The sequence below is a fragment of the Coenobita brevimanus genome, chromosome 29 (assembly GCF_032717465.1).
Source record: "Coenobita brevimanus isolate Jiangsu-jjx chromosome 29, ASM3271746v2, whole genome shotgun sequence".
NCBI classification, from domain to species: domain Eukaryota; kingdom Metazoa; phylum Arthropoda; class Malacostraca; order Decapoda; family Coenobitidae; genus Coenobita; species Coenobita brevimanus.
Window position 1 is genome coordinate 40,139,529 of NC_136982.1, and position 20,286 is coordinate 40,159,814.

At 41.4% G+C, this 20,286-nt stretch overlaps 1 protein-coding gene and 1 pseudogene across 3 annotated transcripts in view; both read right to left on the reverse strand.

The window, feature by feature from the left end:
- The window catches only part of GlnRS (Glutaminyl-tRNA synthetase), a 44,473-nt gene extending 24,592 nt beyond the window's left edge, over positions 1–19,881 (reverse strand). For 2 of the 3 annotated variants that reach the window (XM_080268811.1, XM_080268813.1), the window contains exons 1-6: positions 19,733–19,881; positions 12,459–12,626; positions 10,648–10,784; positions 7,246–7,472; positions 3,174–3,316; positions 2,038–2,224 (exon numbers count right to left, since the gene is read on the reverse strand). In XM_080268811.1, the coding sequence (XP_080124937.1) occupies positions 2,038–2,224; positions 3,174–3,316; positions 7,246–7,472; positions 10,648–10,784; positions 12,459–12,626; positions 19,733–19,840 (970 nt within the window). In that variant the 5' untranslated portion in view covers positions 19,841–19,881. Of the gene's footprint in view, positions 1–2,037; positions 2,225–3,173; positions 3,317–7,245; positions 7,473–10,647; positions 10,785–12,458; positions 12,627–19,732 lie in introns of those variants that run through there. The other variant, XM_080268812.1, reaches the window with a different exon arrangement.
- Positions 16,912–17,029, reverse strand: LOC145395086 (5S ribosomal RNA; annotated as a pseudogene).
- Positions 19,882–20,286: the final 405 nt, after the last annotated feature.

Genomic DNA, 20,286 nt, shown 5'->3' on the forward strand with positions numbered 1-20,286 from the left:
TGACGCACTTTGGTATTTAGGGGTTATTTCATAATGTACTGCATATTTACTGATCTTTTAAAGTAGAACATTTACCATTATTGTTATATACAGCTACTTAGAAAACAGGTTAGCTTTTGGGTTGTCAGTTAACTTGCTGAAGTAAAACTATACTGGCATAACAAATACAATGAGTACAGAAGTCATGTTATATAATTTAGTCCACTCAGTTCAATTATGTATTTTTCTATTTAATTCCTGCTACCATCACACAATTTTACCTTGCATGAGAAATATTTTTTTAACTGGAGGACTTAGATCCTACCCTCATTTACCTCTCTACTATGTATGAAACAGGTTACCTTCGCCCCTGCAACTAGATGATGCATTTTCTAATTTCTATCTATCTATCTATTGCCAGACACCTTAATCCCGTACAGGGTGGCCACAAACAAATCGCCTCCATGCTGCCCTGTCCCTTGCCATTTCACTGCCCTGCTCCCAGCTCACACCCCCCCCTCTATCATATACCTCTCCACTCCATCCCTCCATCTCATCCTTGGCCTCCCCTCCCTCTCCCCCCCTCCACCTCACTCACATACACTCTCCTCATCAGTTTCTCGCTCTCTATACTCTCCACGTGGCCAAACCACCTCAATGTGTTTCTCCTGATGCTTCCTATCACATCCACATTCACACCACAATGCTCCTTCATTTCCTCATTTGACAGTCTGTCTCGCCATGACTCCACATGCTCAAGAAACTCATTCCCACTGCTCTCACTCCAGACTTGTGTCCCTCCAACAAGGTCCAAGCTTCACTTCCATAAATCAGAGTTGGTATCACAAAACTGTCATGCGGTAACTTTTTCATTTCCATGTTATTCTGGTTATTTTTAGATAATTATATTTTGTTAAGGAGATTTTTCCAACTAAAAAGGTTAGATACAGCTTTAATTAATCCCTTCGATACAAATGACACTTCCTATGCCAGGAAAAAAAAAAGCTACTGAACTGGAGAGGTTATCTCTGCAATGTGTTTTTGAGGTAAAGTTATGCTTCACAACAAAGACAAGATCTGTTCAGAAAGTATCCAACCATAGGCTCTAAAAAAATACATACCAGTAGCTAACCTGCTGAGCTAGGACATTAATTCCCCTCAAAGTAGGCCCTCATTACTTGACACATGTAGCCCAGCATTCCTTCCATTGAAGGGAACATTTTTCAAAGTCAGTTTTCAGTATCTCCTGCAGGTGCTTCGTCACATTCGTCATGGTCTCTCCTCTCAAATCGGACACCCTTCAGCAGATTTTTGAGCTTGGGGAATAACCAGAAGTCACACGGGGCCATGTCTGGTGAACAGGGAACTTGCCAGACCTGTGGGATGTTGTTTTTGGCCAAAAATTCCTAAATCAGTTGAGAAGAATGGGCAGGTGCACAGTCATGGTGCAGTTTCCAACTTCCCCCTTTCCAAACGTCTGGTCTCTTCCGTCAAACTGCGTCACGAAGAAGACGGATAATATCAAAGTGGTTATGTTTATTGACAGCCTGCTCCTCTGGTGCATATTCATGATGCACAACATCATGGTGGTCCAAAAAAAAAACTGTCAACATGCGAGTGCATTTCACCTTGATGTGAACCTGTCGTGCTTTTTTTCGGCCGAGGCGACTCTGCATGCTTCCAATGGGATGACTGAGCTTTGGTTCCTAGGTCGTAACCATACACTGAAGTCTCATCTCCAGTGATGACAGACTTCAGAGTCTGGATCGAGATTTGCACACTCCAAATGTCTTGAGCAACATTCATCCAAGTGAAGAGATCATGACAAATGCAATGAAGAACTGCAGGAGATACTGTACTGAAAACTGACTTTGAAAAATGTTTCAGGCAGTGGAAAGAATGATGTATTACACATGTCAAGTCAGAAGGGGCCTACTTTGAAGGAGATTAGTGTCCCAGCTCAACATGTTAGCTATTTATTATTTTAGAGCCTAAGATCGAATACTCTCTGAACATATCTCATATAACGGGTATAGAAACGATATTATACCCACTGACCTAGCCACTCCACCATATCCTTGATGCCCACAAAGAACTTCTCTTCCTCCTTCTCTGGGTTGGTGTCGTCATAGCGCAGGAAACATATACCCCCATTAGCCGCTGCATACCCAAAGTTGATATTGATGGCCTTAGCATGCCCAATGTGAAGGATCCCATTGGGCTCAGGAGGAAAGCGAGTTCGCACCTAAGTGACAGGGTGATAATTTACGCATTATCGGGAGCTTTCCAGCTCTAAGATCTTACAAGCACTAAACAACAATTATCAAATATACTGAGTAAAAAATAAAAAAATACAAACAAATATAAATAAATACATAAATATCTCACATACATCTACTTCTGAAATGCCACAAACGCTTACAAACAGACAGAAAGTGGATATGACATCACAGAGAGGACTTGGAGAGAGAGACACTGGGAAAAATAATTACAGTAAAACCTTGATATAAAAGACTTCAACAGACCAGAATTCACTTTATCAGAACTGAGAGTGACCAACTTGCCTAGCCCTGGGCTCCTAAGCTCCTCATGGGACAACATAGGACTGGATGATGGCAGGATGGATGAATTTATTTCTTTTCTTGAGGGGAGGAGGGGGCTGTTATTCCACAAGTTCATATCACCACAGTATGCTACTCTACATCAAATTATTTATCAAATTATGCATACTGTACATTCAGGGTTCTCTTTCATACTGTATGTAAAAACTTTCACATATACCAATACTACAACTACTGACTTCTACAATTCATATCCTAGTTATTCCTCTTTGAAACTTTATCTCTCCTGTCTGGAACTTCATAATTTCTCCGTGACAAGAAAGCACATAAAAACCAGGACTGGCCAAATATATAATTTTTAACTAACCACCTGAGCTTACTTAACCCCTTCACTTCAAGGATATATTTCTCCTATAACTATTCCTACCACTAGGCAATTTCATTCAGCTAAGGGAAGATTTCTTGAAGTGAATGGGTTAAAAAGGGCTATATTTAACTCCTTCAGTTCAAAGAGTCTATTCTAAGGTCAATCTAATCATCCTTAAACATCAAGAATAAAACAAAAAATACATACGGTAATCAAATTGAAGGTTAACTGCATAAAATACTGGTAGCATATCACTGATGTGTTACCTGCCCCCCTGTGATTTTAAGGTGTTCTTGGAGGAGGCGTGGAGTGTTTGGAGTGATGACATATCCATCTGTCTTGTGGTTTTCGCCAGGGGCATGGAAATTCACAGTCTTCAGGAATTCTGTCATCGTGAGTGGTTGCTTCTCTGTCAAAAATAATTCATATAGTGTATTAGCTGGGACCATTATCAATAGTAACTTGCAGCAAAAAATTAACTAACATACATACATATATCACAGGAGCCCATGGCTAGGTAAGTTTGTCCAGACATTAAAGATGAGAGTGACCAGCCTCACTCATCCCTGAGTGGCATTACATAGCAGTAAACCCCAACCACCCCATGGATATGAACCTGCCCAGGCTCAATCCCATTAGAGTGCCTTAATTACACATGAAATTCTTATTTTTGGCTCCTTTGATGCTCCATGCATCTTTGGTACATGGTACAGTACTTCAAAGAGTCTATAAAGTAAACTAATACTGTATTATATATTTCAATCCTCTATAGTCGCGGCGCGCGACTCTGAGGTTGTTATTATCGTGCCCTGGCAACCTACCATTCAGAAGTGCATCTGATTTCGTGTATAATATGAGACGCATGTGATTCATGTATACAGTAATCCCTGTACTATCCAGACGCCCACTTTCCAGACACCCCACTTACTGGACATTTTGGTCCCAGGATTTAATATTCTCAAAAATGCCCAAAAATCACAAAAAATTCGAAAAAAAAATCTGACTTTATTTCCCCACATAATTTGAACCCGGCGCAGACCAGCTGTGCTTTGGTGTGTAATTCTGCCGCCATCCGCTAGAGCACCCCTGCATCCTCCACACTTACCACCCGTCTCTTATTGTGTGTCCACGTTCGTCATCATGGCCACTCATGTGCTCGCTTTTGTGGTGTTGCCCTACTTGCTGCAGGCTCTCCTGCCTCTTGTTAGTGTGTGTGATGATGGCCCTGCCAAATGAGAAGAGGAAGAGAGTGGTTTTGACTCTGGAGAAGAAGAGGGAGATATTGCACAAGGTGGACACGGGATGGTCAACCTCACGCATCCTCCATGAATTCAACCTGGCCCGGTCTACTATGTTTGATATCAAGACATCCCGTGACAAACTCATGCAGTACAAGGCTCACTTCTTGTCGAAGAAAAAACGCAACGTGGAGAGGAAGATGATGTTTACTCCCCAGTATGCTGAAGGCAACCACTCCACGTTGATTTGGTATCGACAGCAACATGCTGCTGGTGTGCTGGTGAGTGGTACAGAGCTGAAGGCTGCTGCTGAGAAGTTTGCAAGGCTTCACGACGCCCTAGACTTCAAGGCATCCGAGGGTTGGCACTTCACATTCAAGTTACGACATGGCCTTACCAACCATAAGTCTCATGGCGAAACTTTGGACACCAACGAGGATGGAGTAGAGGAGTTTCGGTACGAGGTGAAGGGCTTGATCGACAGGGAGGGCCTCAATCTGTCAAATCTACAACGCTAACAAAACTGATGTATTCTATCGCTCTTTGCCAACAAAAACTCTAGCTGAGGAGATGGAGAAGCGTGTACCTGGCCGCAAGCTCTGCAAGCAACGGATATCTGGTTTGTGTTGTGCCAATGCTAATGGCATGCACCGGATCAAGCACGTTATTGCTGGCCATGCAAAGCAGCCTCGGTGTCTTCGTGGGGTGACGGATGTCCCTCCTATCGTTTGGTACCATTCTGTGAAGGCATGGTTTACTGCCCAGATCTTCAAAGACTGGTTCCACTGCCATTTCGTCAAGGAGGTCATCAATTACCAGACGAAGACACTGGGTATCCTGCGCGACCAGGTAAAGGCCCTCCTTCTCTTGGATAGCGCACCTGCCCACCCGTGCGACAAGGACTTGGTGGCTGAGAATGGGCGCATTAGGTGCAAGTACATGCCACCTAATATGACTGCTCTCATCCAACCAATGGACCAAGGGGTGATCGTGGCAACGAAGAGGCTGTACCGAAGGAAGTTTTTGGACGAGGTGATGCTTCTTCTCGAGGACGAGGACAAGCGCAGGGAGGGACGGGACACGCGAGGCCAGCAGACTTTGGAAAATATTCGCCGAGTCTGCAATCTACAACTGGGCCAGTGCATGGAAGGAAGTCCCTGTCAAGACTAGAAAATGGTTGGTCTCCTCTGCTTCTCAGAACGGACGTGGAGCACAATTTCCTAGGTTTTGACGTGGATGATTTCCATGCACATCTACGTGCACAAGGCGACGATGTTGATGTGGACGAAGTGCGTGAGTGGTTGGATGATGACGAGGGCGATCCTGGGTATCAGACCATGTCTGATACCGAGATCACATCTTCAGTTGCAGGTGTCAGTACCCAACTTGAAGATTCCAAAGAGGACGGCGACGACGATATGGACTCCTCTCAGCGTGACACTACTCCAGCCTTCCCCAAGCTGAACGCACTCCGAGAACATGTAGAGTTCGTTCTCAACTACCTGGAACACCCGGACTGTAACAGGGAGATGGGGCCCTTGGGGTTTGTGGAGGAAGAGCGCGCTTTCATGCAGCACATCATTAATCGCCAAAATCATCGTTCCTTGCGTCAATCACCCATTGACAGCTTTTTCAGATGCAAGACCCCCGCTGTGCCAAGCCCTGGCTCCACACCATTGCCTCCCCAAGACAGGCCCTCATCCTCAGAGCCACAGCCCAGCACAACAGGCACGGTGGAGTCACCACTGGACGTGACTTTGCGCCTCACTTCAGAGTCATCTGCAGTGGGTAGTCCATCACCACATCCCAGCAATGCACCCCTAGGCCACCTGCATCAGCTACTCTCAGACTCTGACAGTGAATAAACAGCAAGAACTCGCCACTAAACCACACGGGAATTTACAGTGTTGTGCAGTGAAAAAAAAAAAAAAAAGCGCAATGTTAAGAAATTAGAATTCTGAGTGCAACACCGATTTTATTGATGTTCAAAGGAGCGCAAATTAGACTAGCGTGTGTAGTGTTAAGAAAATGGATTTATGAGTGCAAAGACTTAAGGGCAAAGCACAACACTATTTCACTAAGGTACAATGGAGCGCAAATCAGGCTAGAGCATGTAGTGTTAAGAAAATGGATTTATGAGTGCAAGTGACTAAGTTCAGTGCAAGATTTCATGTACAGTGTACTGCAGGTGCTTCATGTACTCCTTTTTACTGGCAGAGTCTGAGAGGAGGCGGGTTATTCATCGAGATGGCCAGGGACTTGTAAGTATCCAGAATGTTTCACACCATACTGTATTTTCCACACTTACCTCTCAAACCTCATTTCACTCTTTTATGTCCCTTACCGGTGTGAATAGGGTCTTAGGTGTTATGCATGTCCAGTAGGGAGGTGTTTTTCTGAGTTAGGCTAGGTTAAGGTCCATAAGTAACCAGCCCAGGAGCCAGGGACTTGTTGTAAGCACCAAGAATGTTTAATATTGTATATACTCACCTCTAAAACCTCATTCACTGGTTCTTTTGCATTTATTTCAGTCTTTTATGTCCCTTATTGGTGTGAATTGGGTCTTAAATAGGTGCTATGCATGTCCAGTAGGGAGTTGTATAAGTGTTTCTCTGAGTCAGGGTAGGTTAGGGTCCATAAGTACAAGTCCAGGAGGCTAGGGTCCACTATCTGGATGGGACCACTTTCCAGATATGCCTTTTGCTCTATTACATCAGATAGTGGGGGGATTACTGTAATATGTTCGTGTATAATAATATTCGTGTATAATGTAATTGTGCATAATAATATGATTCGTGAATAATATAAGAATTTGGATGCACCTTTGAATGAAAGATTGCCAGGGTACGATGACAACAACCTCAGAGTCGTGCGCAGCGACTGTAGTACAAAGAGAAGTCTGATCCTTGAAGTACAAAAAGTTTTCTAGTCAAAACCATTCTGGCTGAAGCTGCAGGTCCACCATGGCAAAGATATAATGTACTGTGCTGGTAAAATAAATTTTGTGCTCTATTCAGTGGACAACTTCATCTTCCAAAGGGAAATCAGTAACTTATTAGCATTTTGTTTTTACAGCAAATTAACAGGCAACGAGTCTAACCTGTCTGTGGCTGTGGAACACTTGTGGGTTTTGCTGTTGTATCTGTCTTCTCCTTTTTATCAGCCTTGACTGCCTTGCCTTTGGCCGGTTTGACCAGGTCCTCCTCATGTTTGGGCCCAAGCAGAGTGAGGACCTGCAAGTCAATCTCCTCTTTCACCTTGCGACTGTCAGCCCACTTCAGTCCTCCTCTCACCTCACCTATCAGAGGACCAGTGTTGTACTGGTATCTGCACATACACACATATATAAATGATTAACATTCTTTAACATCTAAAAAATGGTTACAATTTTTCAAAACAGTATGTGTGACAAGCATTATTATGTGAGCCTGAAGAGTGATGTCATATAGTAGACAAGTATGGTTAGTAGTTAAAAAAGGGCAATGGTCACAGATTGCAGTGCAATTAAGCAAAAGATTTTTTAGATTGATGTATGGTGCCACACTAAAGAAATGAACAATGTATACAGATACCACCATGTATGCCTACTGACAGGGCTCCTTCTAAAGCTCACGGATAGTTTAGGGACACAATAAGGATGAGTTAACGCTCCCCTGCTTCCACCATTTTAGTTGTCTTATACCACACAGATAACATATGAGTAGTATATTTTCTGCCACATATATACATGGGGAATACATCTATCTATCTATTGCCAGACACCTCAATCCCGTAAGGGATGGCCACAAACAAATCGCCTCTATGTCACCCTGTCACCCACTATTTCAATGCCCTGCTCCCTGCTCACCTCCCCTTCTCTCATATACCTCTCCACTCCATCCCTCCATCTCATCCTTGGCCTTCCCCTCCCTCTCCCCCCCTCCACCTCACTCACATACACTCTCCTCATCAGTCTCTCATTCTCCATCCTCTCCACATGGTCAAACCACCTCAATGTGTTTCTCCTAATGCTTCCTATCACATCCACATCCACACCACAATGCTCCTTCACTTCCTCATTTGTCAGTCTGTCTCTCCATGTGACTCCACATGCTCCTCTCAAATAACTCATTTCCACTGCTCTCACTCTTGACTTCTGTCCCTCCAACAAAGTCCAAGCTTCACTTCCATACGTTAGAGCTGGTATCTCAATTCTGTCATGTAGTAACTTTTTCACTTCCATGCTCACTTCCCTGTTTCTTATCACTGCTTTCAAGGAACCAACAACCTTTCTTCCCTGTTGTACCCTTTCAAGCACTTCACCCTCTAAATCCCCATCCTTACTCATCACACTACCCAAGTACTTAAATGCACTCACATTTTCCATTTCCTCCTCATCCATCCTCACTGTACATTCACTGACTTCACTTCTCTCGAAGACCATAACTGACTACCATAACCATCCCATCCTCATTACCATAACTCAGCTTCCCACTAACACATGGGCCGAGACAGATCCAGAACAGAAAAAAGAATGCAAAAAAGAACTAAGGGCATCCAGTGAAATGGGTTATATATTCATTCAAGCCTTCAATTTTCCTGGCCCCACTACACAGACCAAACAATCCACAAAAAATATTCTTCATACTGCCAGAGTGACAGAGGTGATCCGAGCAACCGCTATCCATTTCCAACTTACCATTATTCTGCTTCCTCAACTTCCATACCTCACTTATTCACACATTCATTTACCATACCCTTCTAGCATCTTGATTTTCCATTCCTTCTGCTATCCCAAAACTCATTCCCATACATATATTTTTGTCACCATCCTATCTTATCTTTCCTCTCATTGTTGCCAATCCATCCATTCACACAATCTTCTACCCTCCACTCAACAGATTTCCTTATTTCACATCTTAGGACTTCATTACTTATCCTATATCATCTCTACAACCTGCACACTGTACAGTAAACTCCTTATCTGCTGATCTTACCTTCAATTGCTCCCTCTTGATATCTGACATTCTTGGCATTTTAAACTTTGATATCCTTATACGCATTCAAAAAGTAACACTTTCATGCACTTCTCTTTCAATCTCTATACTCAGATTTTTATTCTCCATCAAGCCTTTCATGCAACCAGCCACCCTATTCTCCACTTCCTTTACATATATGCTTATCTTTTCTATTACTGCAACTAAGGACAGTACTTAAAACTAGATCATCATTCCAATATCTCTCTCCATTCATCAACATATCACACTGCATCACCTGGTTCAACAACCACTGGTTTAATTTTATCTATATTTAGTATCAGACATTACCAAACATAAACATTCACTAAACTCCTACTGACTCTACAAAGATGTAATTCATTATTAAGAAGCAACGCAGCATCATCCACCTTCAAGCAATTTTAAACATTGCATCCCTCACCATTCACCACCATCTTCACTCCCATCACTGGAGCTCTTGAAAGCTTTGACCTCTCTCATATTGCAATTCATTAGTATATATAAGCACACTAAACATCTATGGGGAACTCACACACCCTTTTCTCGCTCCATTATTGTTACTAAACCACTCACTCAAACATCCACCTACTTTTACACGTGATTCACTACCACCACAGAAAATCTTGAATGTAGTTACTCAGCAATTTTCCTGATCCACAATACATATGAAACAACTTCAATAAACCCACTCTTTTCTCTATCACAAATTCCCCTCCCCCCCTCGATTCACAGATATCCTTCCTTACACTTCTTCTCACGAACTTTCTCCACAAGCAGCTTTACTGCAAATATTTATTCCAAATATCCCCTACAACTCCAGAAATCATCCAGTTCATCACTCATCAATTTCTGACTTCTGTTACACTTTTCTATCACTGCTGTTCCTTATACCTTATCAATAACACTGACGGAGACTTATTCAGTGGTGATTTTTGCACAACTTCCATTACATTTACTATATATAAAGAAAAGGATAATTACAGCCTTCTTCCCTTCTGTGGTACAACTCCACTCCAAACTTTTAAAAATGATTCTCAGAAACATCTGATTTCAATCTCTCAACCACAATTTTATAATCTCCACATAGGTCATCAACACCTATTGCCTTTCCCATTCTCCAAGCTTATCACAATATTCTTCAATTCTGCCACAACACACTCTTGGATACCAGATTACTTTCTTGAGCACTACTCAGCCCAAAACTGCTTAACACCTCCCTTTCCATTCCCACTCATCAGTTCTTCACAAGTCTTGTCATCTGCTCACAGGATAAATTACATTACAGCAAGTGCATGTGACTGACCACCAGCACACAGAATTCTCACAGAAGCATGCTGACCCTGGCAGATGACATTTATACTAGTCAATATGCTATTTATTAAAAGGAAAAAAATAATCCAGTGGAATTATTTTTACAATATTTCATGTGAAACATCTTCATAAATATTTTCACGATATCTACTTCAGACTCTTCTTAGAAAAGGTGTCTCCTTAATGGCATTTACCTCTGCTTGATAAGAGCATCTTTGTGTTTCTTTACCACCTGAGCCACCACTGCTTCAATCTCATCCTGAGTTACCTCCACACCAGCACCACAGGCTTCCTCAAAATCTGTCTTCTTGAAGTTCTTCATTGCATTGTCCTGTGTAATTGAATACCATGTTAAATATCACTTGACTTCAAGAGGATGGCCTCATAAAATGTCCTGATACATGAAAGCACCCACTTTCTGTATGGCATACATTAATTATATACCATACTTCTAGTTTACAGCTGAGAAATTATAAGCATTAAAAAAAAAAAAAATCACACCAGACTTCAAATCAACTTAAATCATTAACAGCTTTAAAAGAAAAAAAAAACAGTTCATCCATTTGCAACTTAATAATAAAACAACTTTTAAATATGGTCACTTCAAGTGACAAGCAACTGCATCTTACTTTGGCTTAACTATTTCACTCTGTTGAAAGTACTCCTGCCTTAGTCTAAAGCTTAGGATCTCAATAATTTACAATCTCCACTCCATTTAGCATTTGTATGATCATTCATTTTCCCACAACCCACAAGAAGTCTAGTCCTGGTATTTCAACAACCTTCTCTCTTATGGCCTTCAAAAGCATTTCTGCACATACTGCAATCTCTGAAAGTAAACCACCCTTGCACACCCTGGAGAGTGTATGTAAGTTCTACACTTACATGTTCTGGAGAACAGTAGCCTAACCTAACCTTAATCTCTTATGCCTTGAAGGAGGTGATATGGGATTGGTTGTTAGCATTTCTATGTTAAATTATTATGCTCTTTAAACATTCAAAATAGATGCAAAGGTGTGAACAATCACTTTCAGTACTACTGGTGCTGATATGCTGGTAGTCATGTGTGGTACCTGTGTATCTGTGTACATCTCATGTATACTCTGGTATGACTACTACAACTGGATTGTTCCAACACAGTAGACTTTAGACATAAACAAATATACCATAATTATGGTACTACTGTTCCATGAGACCTACAACACACCATCCCATAAAGTACTTATAAAGGAAATTGTGCAGTAAATGTCTAAATAATCAGGAGTGTGCATGACCCCTCCCCCCCACTTTTGTAGACAATGAATGAACTATAGGATTCTCTTCTGCGTACCTCAACAGAGGGAAATCATCTTGACTAGGAGTGGCTCACCATATCCTGAGTAGTCCTCTGGCAGTAGTCAAATATTAATAAATGCAGTAATAAAAAATAAATTTAACTTCTTCAACACTTCCAAACAATATTCCAAATTAGAACTTGCCAGTCACATTTAACAAACTAATGTTTCTGCTGCTACTATGCCAAGTAAACAACTTTCAGGTTAGAGATTATTCTGTACCAGACCTGGGTTACTGGTAAAGTAATACAGTACTCATACTAACTCATTTTAGCTGGTTCAATAAACACCAGAAGAATGAACAATGTATCTAAAATTATAGATACATTAATTGAAAAAGCATATACCAAAACTTGGCAGCTAATACTACCAACATTAAGATACACTACAGGTACAGAAATTTATCAAGGACTGTTAGGATAGTATTAAGCTAGTGGATACATTTTCATGACATGATGATGGAATTTCAGGAAAAGTACTGTAAACTGTACTAATGAAATTCTTCATTCTCAACTTCCTCAAAGTCACTTGGAGCTGAACTCAGGACCCTGCAATTTTGGATAAACTCTTTAATCTAATCAGCCATGGTAATTTGCAAATAAGTCCTTAATCCATTCAATCAAGGTATGGTAAGTTGTGGTACTCCACTCCAAGACAATTTGTGGTCTCACCTGAATAAACTTGATGGCTGCTGTAAGTTTGGCCTCCTGGTTGATACGTCCATCAGCCACATATTCCACCAGCAGAGGCAGGTCAGGGTGGAATTGACGAGGCAACTTGGTTCCTAAGCTGTACAACAGGTTACCCACACCCTTACTCACATCACCCTTTTTCCGTGCCTGGAGTCAAGAAAACATTACAGCACTATACCGTAAAACATCATAACTTCGGACTGCACCCAAATTTCGGACATTTTGCAAAAAATGTAATAATTCAAGTTTATCAGAAGAGACTGCTATATTTGCAAAAAATAATGATATGGGTAGGTAGGGTAATCTTCAAAGATTATTACACATGTCCTATTAAACTAGCTTGAATATGTGTGGGTGAAAAAAATTTATGAATCAATTGGAAAAAGAATTGGAATTTTTTAACCCTGCAAAACTTATGACAGTATTAAGCTAGTGGATACATTTTCATGACATGATGATGGAATTTCAGGAAAAGTACTGTAAACTAGTAGGGGGGGTTTTCAAGAATACTCCCCCAGTATCCCTGCTTGTCGTAAAAGGCGACTAAAAGGGTTGGCGGAGGGTTAGTGCCCCTCCCCGGAAAACAACTAACTAAAAAAACAAACAAGAAGCCTCGGACAAGGACTGACCAAACGATGACGACCCAGGACCGGACAAAGGACTTGGTAATGGCTACGTGGAATGTAAGAGGAGCAAATGATGAGGTGAAAGAGAGAGAGATTGTCCAGGTGCTTGAGGGTGCAAAAGTGGATGTATGTGGAATGACTGAAACAAAATGGAGAGGAGAAAGTGTGAGAGAATGGGAGTATGGATGGGGTATATGTGCAGGAGTAGGTGAGAATGAGAGGGCAAAGGAAGGAGTATGTATAGTTGTGAGTAAAAGATGGAAGAAGAGCATAAGACAGTATGGATCAGTTGGGTCAAGGATTGTGTGGGTAAAGTTGAAAGTTGGAATCCAAATGTGGGCGACTGTGTGTGTGTGTGTGTGCCAACACAAGATCGTGCTAGCAAAGTGAGAGAAGAGTTCTGGACAAATGTAGAAGTCTGCATGGAAAAGTCTGGAAGGAATGAGAGAGTGTTTTTGATTGGTGATATGAATGGTAAAGTAGGGAATGTGAAGGTGGATGGCACAGTTGGTGAGTGGGGTGTGCCTGCTGCGTTAGATGAGAATGGCAGTGCGTTAGTGGACATTTGTGCTGGGAGGGGGTTGGTGATAGCCAATACCCTCTTCAGGCATAAAATGATCCACAGGTATACATGGCGAGTGATGAGATGGGTGGGTGGTGAACCGAATGAAAGGAAGGCAATGATTGATTATGTGTGTGTGGATGAAAGGATGCGAAGATGTGTAATGGATGCAAGAGCTTATTGAGGTTGGAGGAGTGGACTTTCTGACCACTACTTGGTGGTGGCCAGAATTAGGATACAAGTAAGATGGAGGAATAGAAGAAGGGAAAGACGAGAGGAAGGAGTAGTTGCAAGGAGAGTGGAAAGGTTACAAGAGGATGAGAAAAAGGCAGAGTATAAGAAAGAAGTGGAGGAAAGATTGGGCAAATATGAACTGGAGCAGATGGGGGGCGTGGAAGGTGTGTGCAGGATATTTACAGAAGAAATATGTGCAGCATGTGATGTGGTGTGTGGGAGGAAGAGAAGTCGGAGGGGGGTGCAAGGAACAGCGTAGTGGACTGAAGAGGTGAGACAGGCTGTTGCACAAAAGAAGAAAGCATACAATGAATGGATGAGAAATAGGGGCGTGGAAGAAGTTGAGAGGCGGAAGAGAGTGTTATATGTAGAAAGAAAGAGAGAGGTGAAAAGATTAGTAAGAGAGAGTAAGAAGAGAGTGGATGAGGAATTTGGAAGGAATCTGAGTGTAAAGTGGAGGGACTGTAAGAAAATATTCTGGAAAGAGGTGATGAGAGTAAGACAGGGTGGAAGTGAGGTTAGCAGGGGAGTGAAAGATAAAAATGGTAGATTACTAGTGGAGAAGGGAGAAAGAGTGAGCAGATGGAGAGAACACTTTAAGGAATTGTTGAACATACAGGATGGAAGTAATGCGAGTATAAGTGGTTGGGGAATGGCTGAGAGAAGGAGGGAGGTGAGAAGACAGGAAGAAATCAGTAGGATAGAAGTTGTGGAAGCAATGAAGAAAGTTAAATTGGGGAAAGCCCCAGGAATTGATGGAGTGTGTGGTAAAATGCTGAAGCATGGGGGAGAGATAGTAGTAGAATGGATGTGGAAGATGTGCAGATTGGCCTGGGAGGAAGGTAGAGTCCAGGAGGATTGGAAGTCAGGTATAATTATTCCCTTGTACAAAGGAAAAGGGGAAAAAGAAGTGTGTGGTAATCATAGGGGCATTCGTCTTCTTAGTACGGTATAATAGGAAAAGTGTATGGTAGGATACTTATTGACTGAGTTAGAGAAAGAACAGAGGAATTAGTTGGAGAAGAACAGGGAGGCTTTAGGAAGGGAAGAGGTTGTGTAGATCAGATATTCATTCTTAGATCTTTAGTGGAAAAGTTTCTAGAGAAGGGAAAGAAGTTGTATGCGGCTTTCATGGTTTTGGAGAAAGCATATGACAGGGTGGATAGACAAGGATTGTGGAAAGTATTAAGAATATATGGAGTAGATGGAAAGTTGTTGAATGCTGTGAAGAGTACCGGTACGTATGATGGTGCTAAGGCTGCAGTGCGTGTGGATGGTGAACTAAGTGAATTTTTCTCTTTGGAGGTTGGGTTGAAACAGGGATGTGTCATGTCTCCATGGTTGTTCAATCTGTTCATGGATGGGGTAATAAAAGAGGTACAAGGTTGGGTAGTGGATGTTGGAGTGGCCCTGGTGAGAGAGGATAGTGTTTGGAAACTCCCTGTACTGTTGTTTGCAGATGATACTGTGTTGTTGAGTGAAGACGAAGGGGAGCTGCAAGGCTTGGTGGATGAGTTTGGGAGAGTGTGCAAGAAACGGAATCTAAAGGTGAATGTAGGGAAGAGTAAAGTGATGGTCTCTGAGAGAGGTGAGGTCAGTGAATGTACAGCGAGGTTGGATGGTGAGAAATTGGAAAATATGAGTACATTTAAGTACTTGGGTAGTGTGATGAGTAAGGATGGAGGTTTGGAGGGTGAAGTGCTTGAAAGGGTACAGCAGGGAAGAAAGGTTGCTGGTTCTTTGAAAGCAGTGATAAGAAACAGGGAAGTGAGCATGGAAGTGAAAAAGTTACTACATGACAGTATTGTGATACCAACTCTAATGTATGGAAGTGAAGCTTGGACGTTGTTGGAGGGACACAAGTCAAGAGTGAGAGCAGTGGAAATGAGTTATTTAAGAGGAGCCTGTGGAGTCATATGGAGAGACAGGCTGACGAATGAGGATATAAAGGAGCGTTGTGGTGTGGATGTGGATGTGATAGGAAGTGTTATGAGGAACACACTGAGGTGGTTTGGCCATGTGGAGAAGATGGAGGGTGAAAGACTGACAAAGAGAGTGTATGTGAGTGACGTGGAGGGGGGAAGAGGGAGGGGGAGGCCGAGGATGAGATGAAGGGATGGGGTGGGGAGGTATATGAGAGAGGGGGGTGTGAGTTGGGAGCAGGGCAGTGAAATGGCGGGGGACAGGACGACGTGAAGGCGATTTGATTGTGGCCACCCCAAATGGGATTGAGGCGTCTGGCAATAGATAGATAGAAAACTTTGTTCTCACGGAACAAACACTTTCAATTGTAAGAACGTGATTAGTACGATTATAAGTGGAAAAGTGTTGTAAGTACTGGGCAGTAAACTATTTAAAAATACATAGAAGCATAATCTTGCTATGACTGTTTTAATATTTCTTTATTTTACAGAATAAATTCCTAACTTTGGACAGACAAATTACTGGAAAAATACAAACTATAGGTGTGTGTGTGTGTGTGTGTGTGTGTGTGTGTGTGTGTGTGTGTGTGTTACTAATGTGTGCATAAGACCAAAGTGTGTAGCTCATTAATATGCTCCATGGTGCCTTCATAACATGTGCCTGTGTGTGCATGTGTCTGTTGATTTGTTTGCGTGTTAGTGGGTGTTATCAGAACCAGTAAGAAGTGTTTAACATTATATTATTTCAGTATGCATTTGTTGAGTTAGTGAGGTATGTACTTGATAATTAAGTGAAGTTTTGTCAAGGAATAAGAGGCCAGTTCCTCTTACAGTTTGGGGTATATGCAATGCATTTTTATATATTTTTTTCATCTGAAAAAGTTTTTGAATAGTTCTTAGTTATATTTATGGCCAGAATACCTCACTACAATGTGATATGATGCAGCTTAATGTGATCTCAATTTATCCCATCCATCCATCCATTGCCAGACGCCATGTATCCCAAACGGGGTGGTCAAGGGCTTAGAGTTAATTGTTTTACAGGGAGGGGCACTAATCCTCCACCAACCCCACTTGACACGTAGGGATGCCAACAGCATCTGGTGTTCCCAGGCGGTCACCCATCCAAGTACTAACCAGACCCAGCGTTGCTTAACTTCGCTGATCGGACGGGAAGTGGTGTACTCAACGTGGCATGCCATCTCAATTTATGAGCTCAAAAAAGAAGATATTTTTGGATATTTCTCTATATAGGCCTATACAGTATGTATAACTCGGGCCACAAGTGCTCAATATTTTTTTTTACATTTTTTAAAAACTTCTAAAGTGTCCGAAGTTTGGACAGTGTGTCCAGAGATAGGTGCTATTAACCATTCTCATGTTTAAAGGGCAAATACATGGATGTCCAAAGTTTGGAAGAGCTGTCCGAAGTTAAGAAATTTGTTCCTAACTTCGGACAAAAAAAAAAAAAAAAAACGAGTTTAGCATGGCTAATTTTTTTTTATTATACGGATTCAGTAGGTACTGTCCCTGGCTACCATGTGACACCAACTGGGATAAAATTGCACCATTTTACACAGAATTATTCATTAAAACACATAAAAAATGTCTTAAGTTAGGGTGTTTTACAGTACTTCAATTAATATTCATCTCACATACAGTATTTCCATAATACTAAACCATCACACATATGTGCAGACTAAAAGTGGAAGCCTTAAATGTTTCCTTCATTTCTAATTAAGAATTAAACACGAGGCACTCCGACCAACATGAGATACCATACTGTCCTGTATACCCTCTTGCTGTATAGATAACAACCTAATCCTACTTAAGAAAAGCCTTTAATTTGGTGTCTACATTATCTCATGTTTCTCCAGAAAGTTTAATATATACCGGTATCCTTAATACCATGGAAACTCATTATAATAAACCATGATTTACCAAATTTCTCCTTTAATGACTTCCTTGAGCCAACCATACAATCACCTCACTTACTGAAAATGATTCAGTATATATAAAGGATGCACGTGACTGAATGACTGACCAAATAATGATTTGGCTTGAGTTGTCTACTGATCCATTTTTCTATACCCTGATCCCTTACTCCCACATGGAGTGGCCATGAACAAACTGCTTCCAAGGGGACCATGAACAAATTGCTTCTGGGGGTTGCCATAAACAAACTGCTTCCAGGGATGGCCATGAACAAAACACCTCCATGCCACCCTGTTCTTCACTATCACCAGGTTGCTCTCCCTCCAACTCATGCCATCCTAATTCACTTCAGCAGTTGTGGTCCTTATATTCCAAGTCACCACCTGGATAATGTCCTCTTTCCAGTCCTTCATCAAAAATGGTTTGTCCGCCTAACTCTGAGGCTTTTTATTCTTTCTTTGGTTAAGTTTCTTAATGAGTGGGTCATTATCCCTCTGCAAACTCTCCATTGCTTCCACAACAAGAGAGAACATGTGGAGTTGGTTACTTTATACCAGTATATGGTCATCACCCAGACTGTCATTCAGTGCACAGGCACCTGAGGAAAGCCCAAGGTAAATGAACAATTAAGATAGCTACCATGATGTATCTAATGAAATACCGTACTAAAGGTACATAACAAACCTAGGTTCATAAATTACGATTACTATCAAACCTATGAACCTTTGGATTTAATGACTTGCAGTTCCCAAAATTAATTCATTATGGTGGGGGTTTACTGTATTTAGTTGCTAATTTGAAGCAATGAAACACACACAATTAGGTCCATGAAATGCCCAGGTTAAGACCAAAGGATGTGGCTTTCTCAGAGAGGTTTAGTCCATTTGATTTGGTTTGTGTAAAGCACATAAATGACCCTTCAAGCAGTGCCATAGCAATGTCAAAGTCAGAACAAGAGGATGTGGTTTTCTCAGGCTGGCTGGAACTGAAATTTTTTAAAAACTTGACTTGGGTTTTCAACTTTCAGAATTTGTTACCGGTACATTTTATATCAGTTTCTGATGTTCCGTTCGTTATGTTTCATTACATAAATCTGCAAGAAACAGTGTTTAATTTGTACGTATTTGCTCATAAACTTTGATTTGGAACAGCTTTACACAGCAAAATAACTGCAAATACTGTGTTTAGAACTAAAAAAAATAAAAAAATAAAAACTAAAAGTAAGGTTAGAGAAGACCTTCCAATATGGCCTGATGTCCTTTTTTTTTTTTTTTTTTTTTTTTTTTTTTTTTTTAAGGCATATTTGCATGTGTTGGCCTTGGTTTCCTACATGGCACTTTCCACGCTGCTCAATCTCCAATAGCCTCTGTATTTGGTCTCTTATCCCTGATCTCAAATCTTCCGTGGCCTGCCTCTTGCAACTACTCAATGTTCATACCCTTTATCCTCCACACCCAGCTTTATGGGTTGAAGCTAAGTACCGGTACCTCGTGTTTATGTCACTGCTTTGACCCACCATTTCCCAGCCCTTCAAAGCCTGCCCCACTTCCTGAACGGTTGGAAATAATTTACTTGATAAAAAAAGGAGCAGAAGACGACAAGGTGTTGAACAAGGCAGGAACTGGCTTCTGTATCAGACCTAATGTAACTTCTCAAAGAGAGCTGTCAGTGACCAGAACAGTCTTCTTGAACACATTATACGGCACAAACTGTATATATACTTCACAAGAGACTTCATGGTTTCATGAAGGGATTTGGATATGGACAGGAAATGGTGTCTAACATTACAATGCCTGTGTGATGGGATTTAGGAAAGGACTTACCGTATAATCAAAACTAGTGGCTTGCTATAAAAATAGCGATCAGATTAATTTGCATCCAATCGTAAAACGCTATGTGAAACAAAATAATGAGTCAGAGTTCCCAAATTAAATACCAGTAGTATAAAAAAAAATGCCATCTGGTAAAACATACCATGTCTGCTATGTTTGCCAGCACCGTAGCCAAGGCGTCATTTTTAAGTGTTTCCTTCACCTTCTGCTCCGACAGACCCAATAAGCTCAATTTCTCGGCGACCTCCATTAAGTATAATAGTTATAAGTCACGATCCACGAAGCACATGCCCCACCGGCCGACAGACAGCTGACGGGCCAAAACTTCCCAGCAAACTTGTTGATAGTCGATATTGAGGGGTTTCGGTACTTTCGGCTTTGTAATTCGATGGCTATTTACGCTTATCTGGACAAGGAAGACCGCCATTGAAATTAATATCATGATAATAATGTCATATTTCTGTTAACTATAATCAGTAAATAGAAACAGTATCTCTCGTACGGTTAATAAAGGGCATATATTTGTTTCTGGTCTTGTACCGAAAGCTCATACATTCTATCTATTTTTCAGTTACAAAATCCTGTAATAATGTCTCATAATGCTACAGAGGGGGGTAATTTTTCTACATTTTCATCATTTTTCTTCCATTCAGTCAATACAAACTCTTGAAACAATTTTGTTGATGGTTTCGTCAC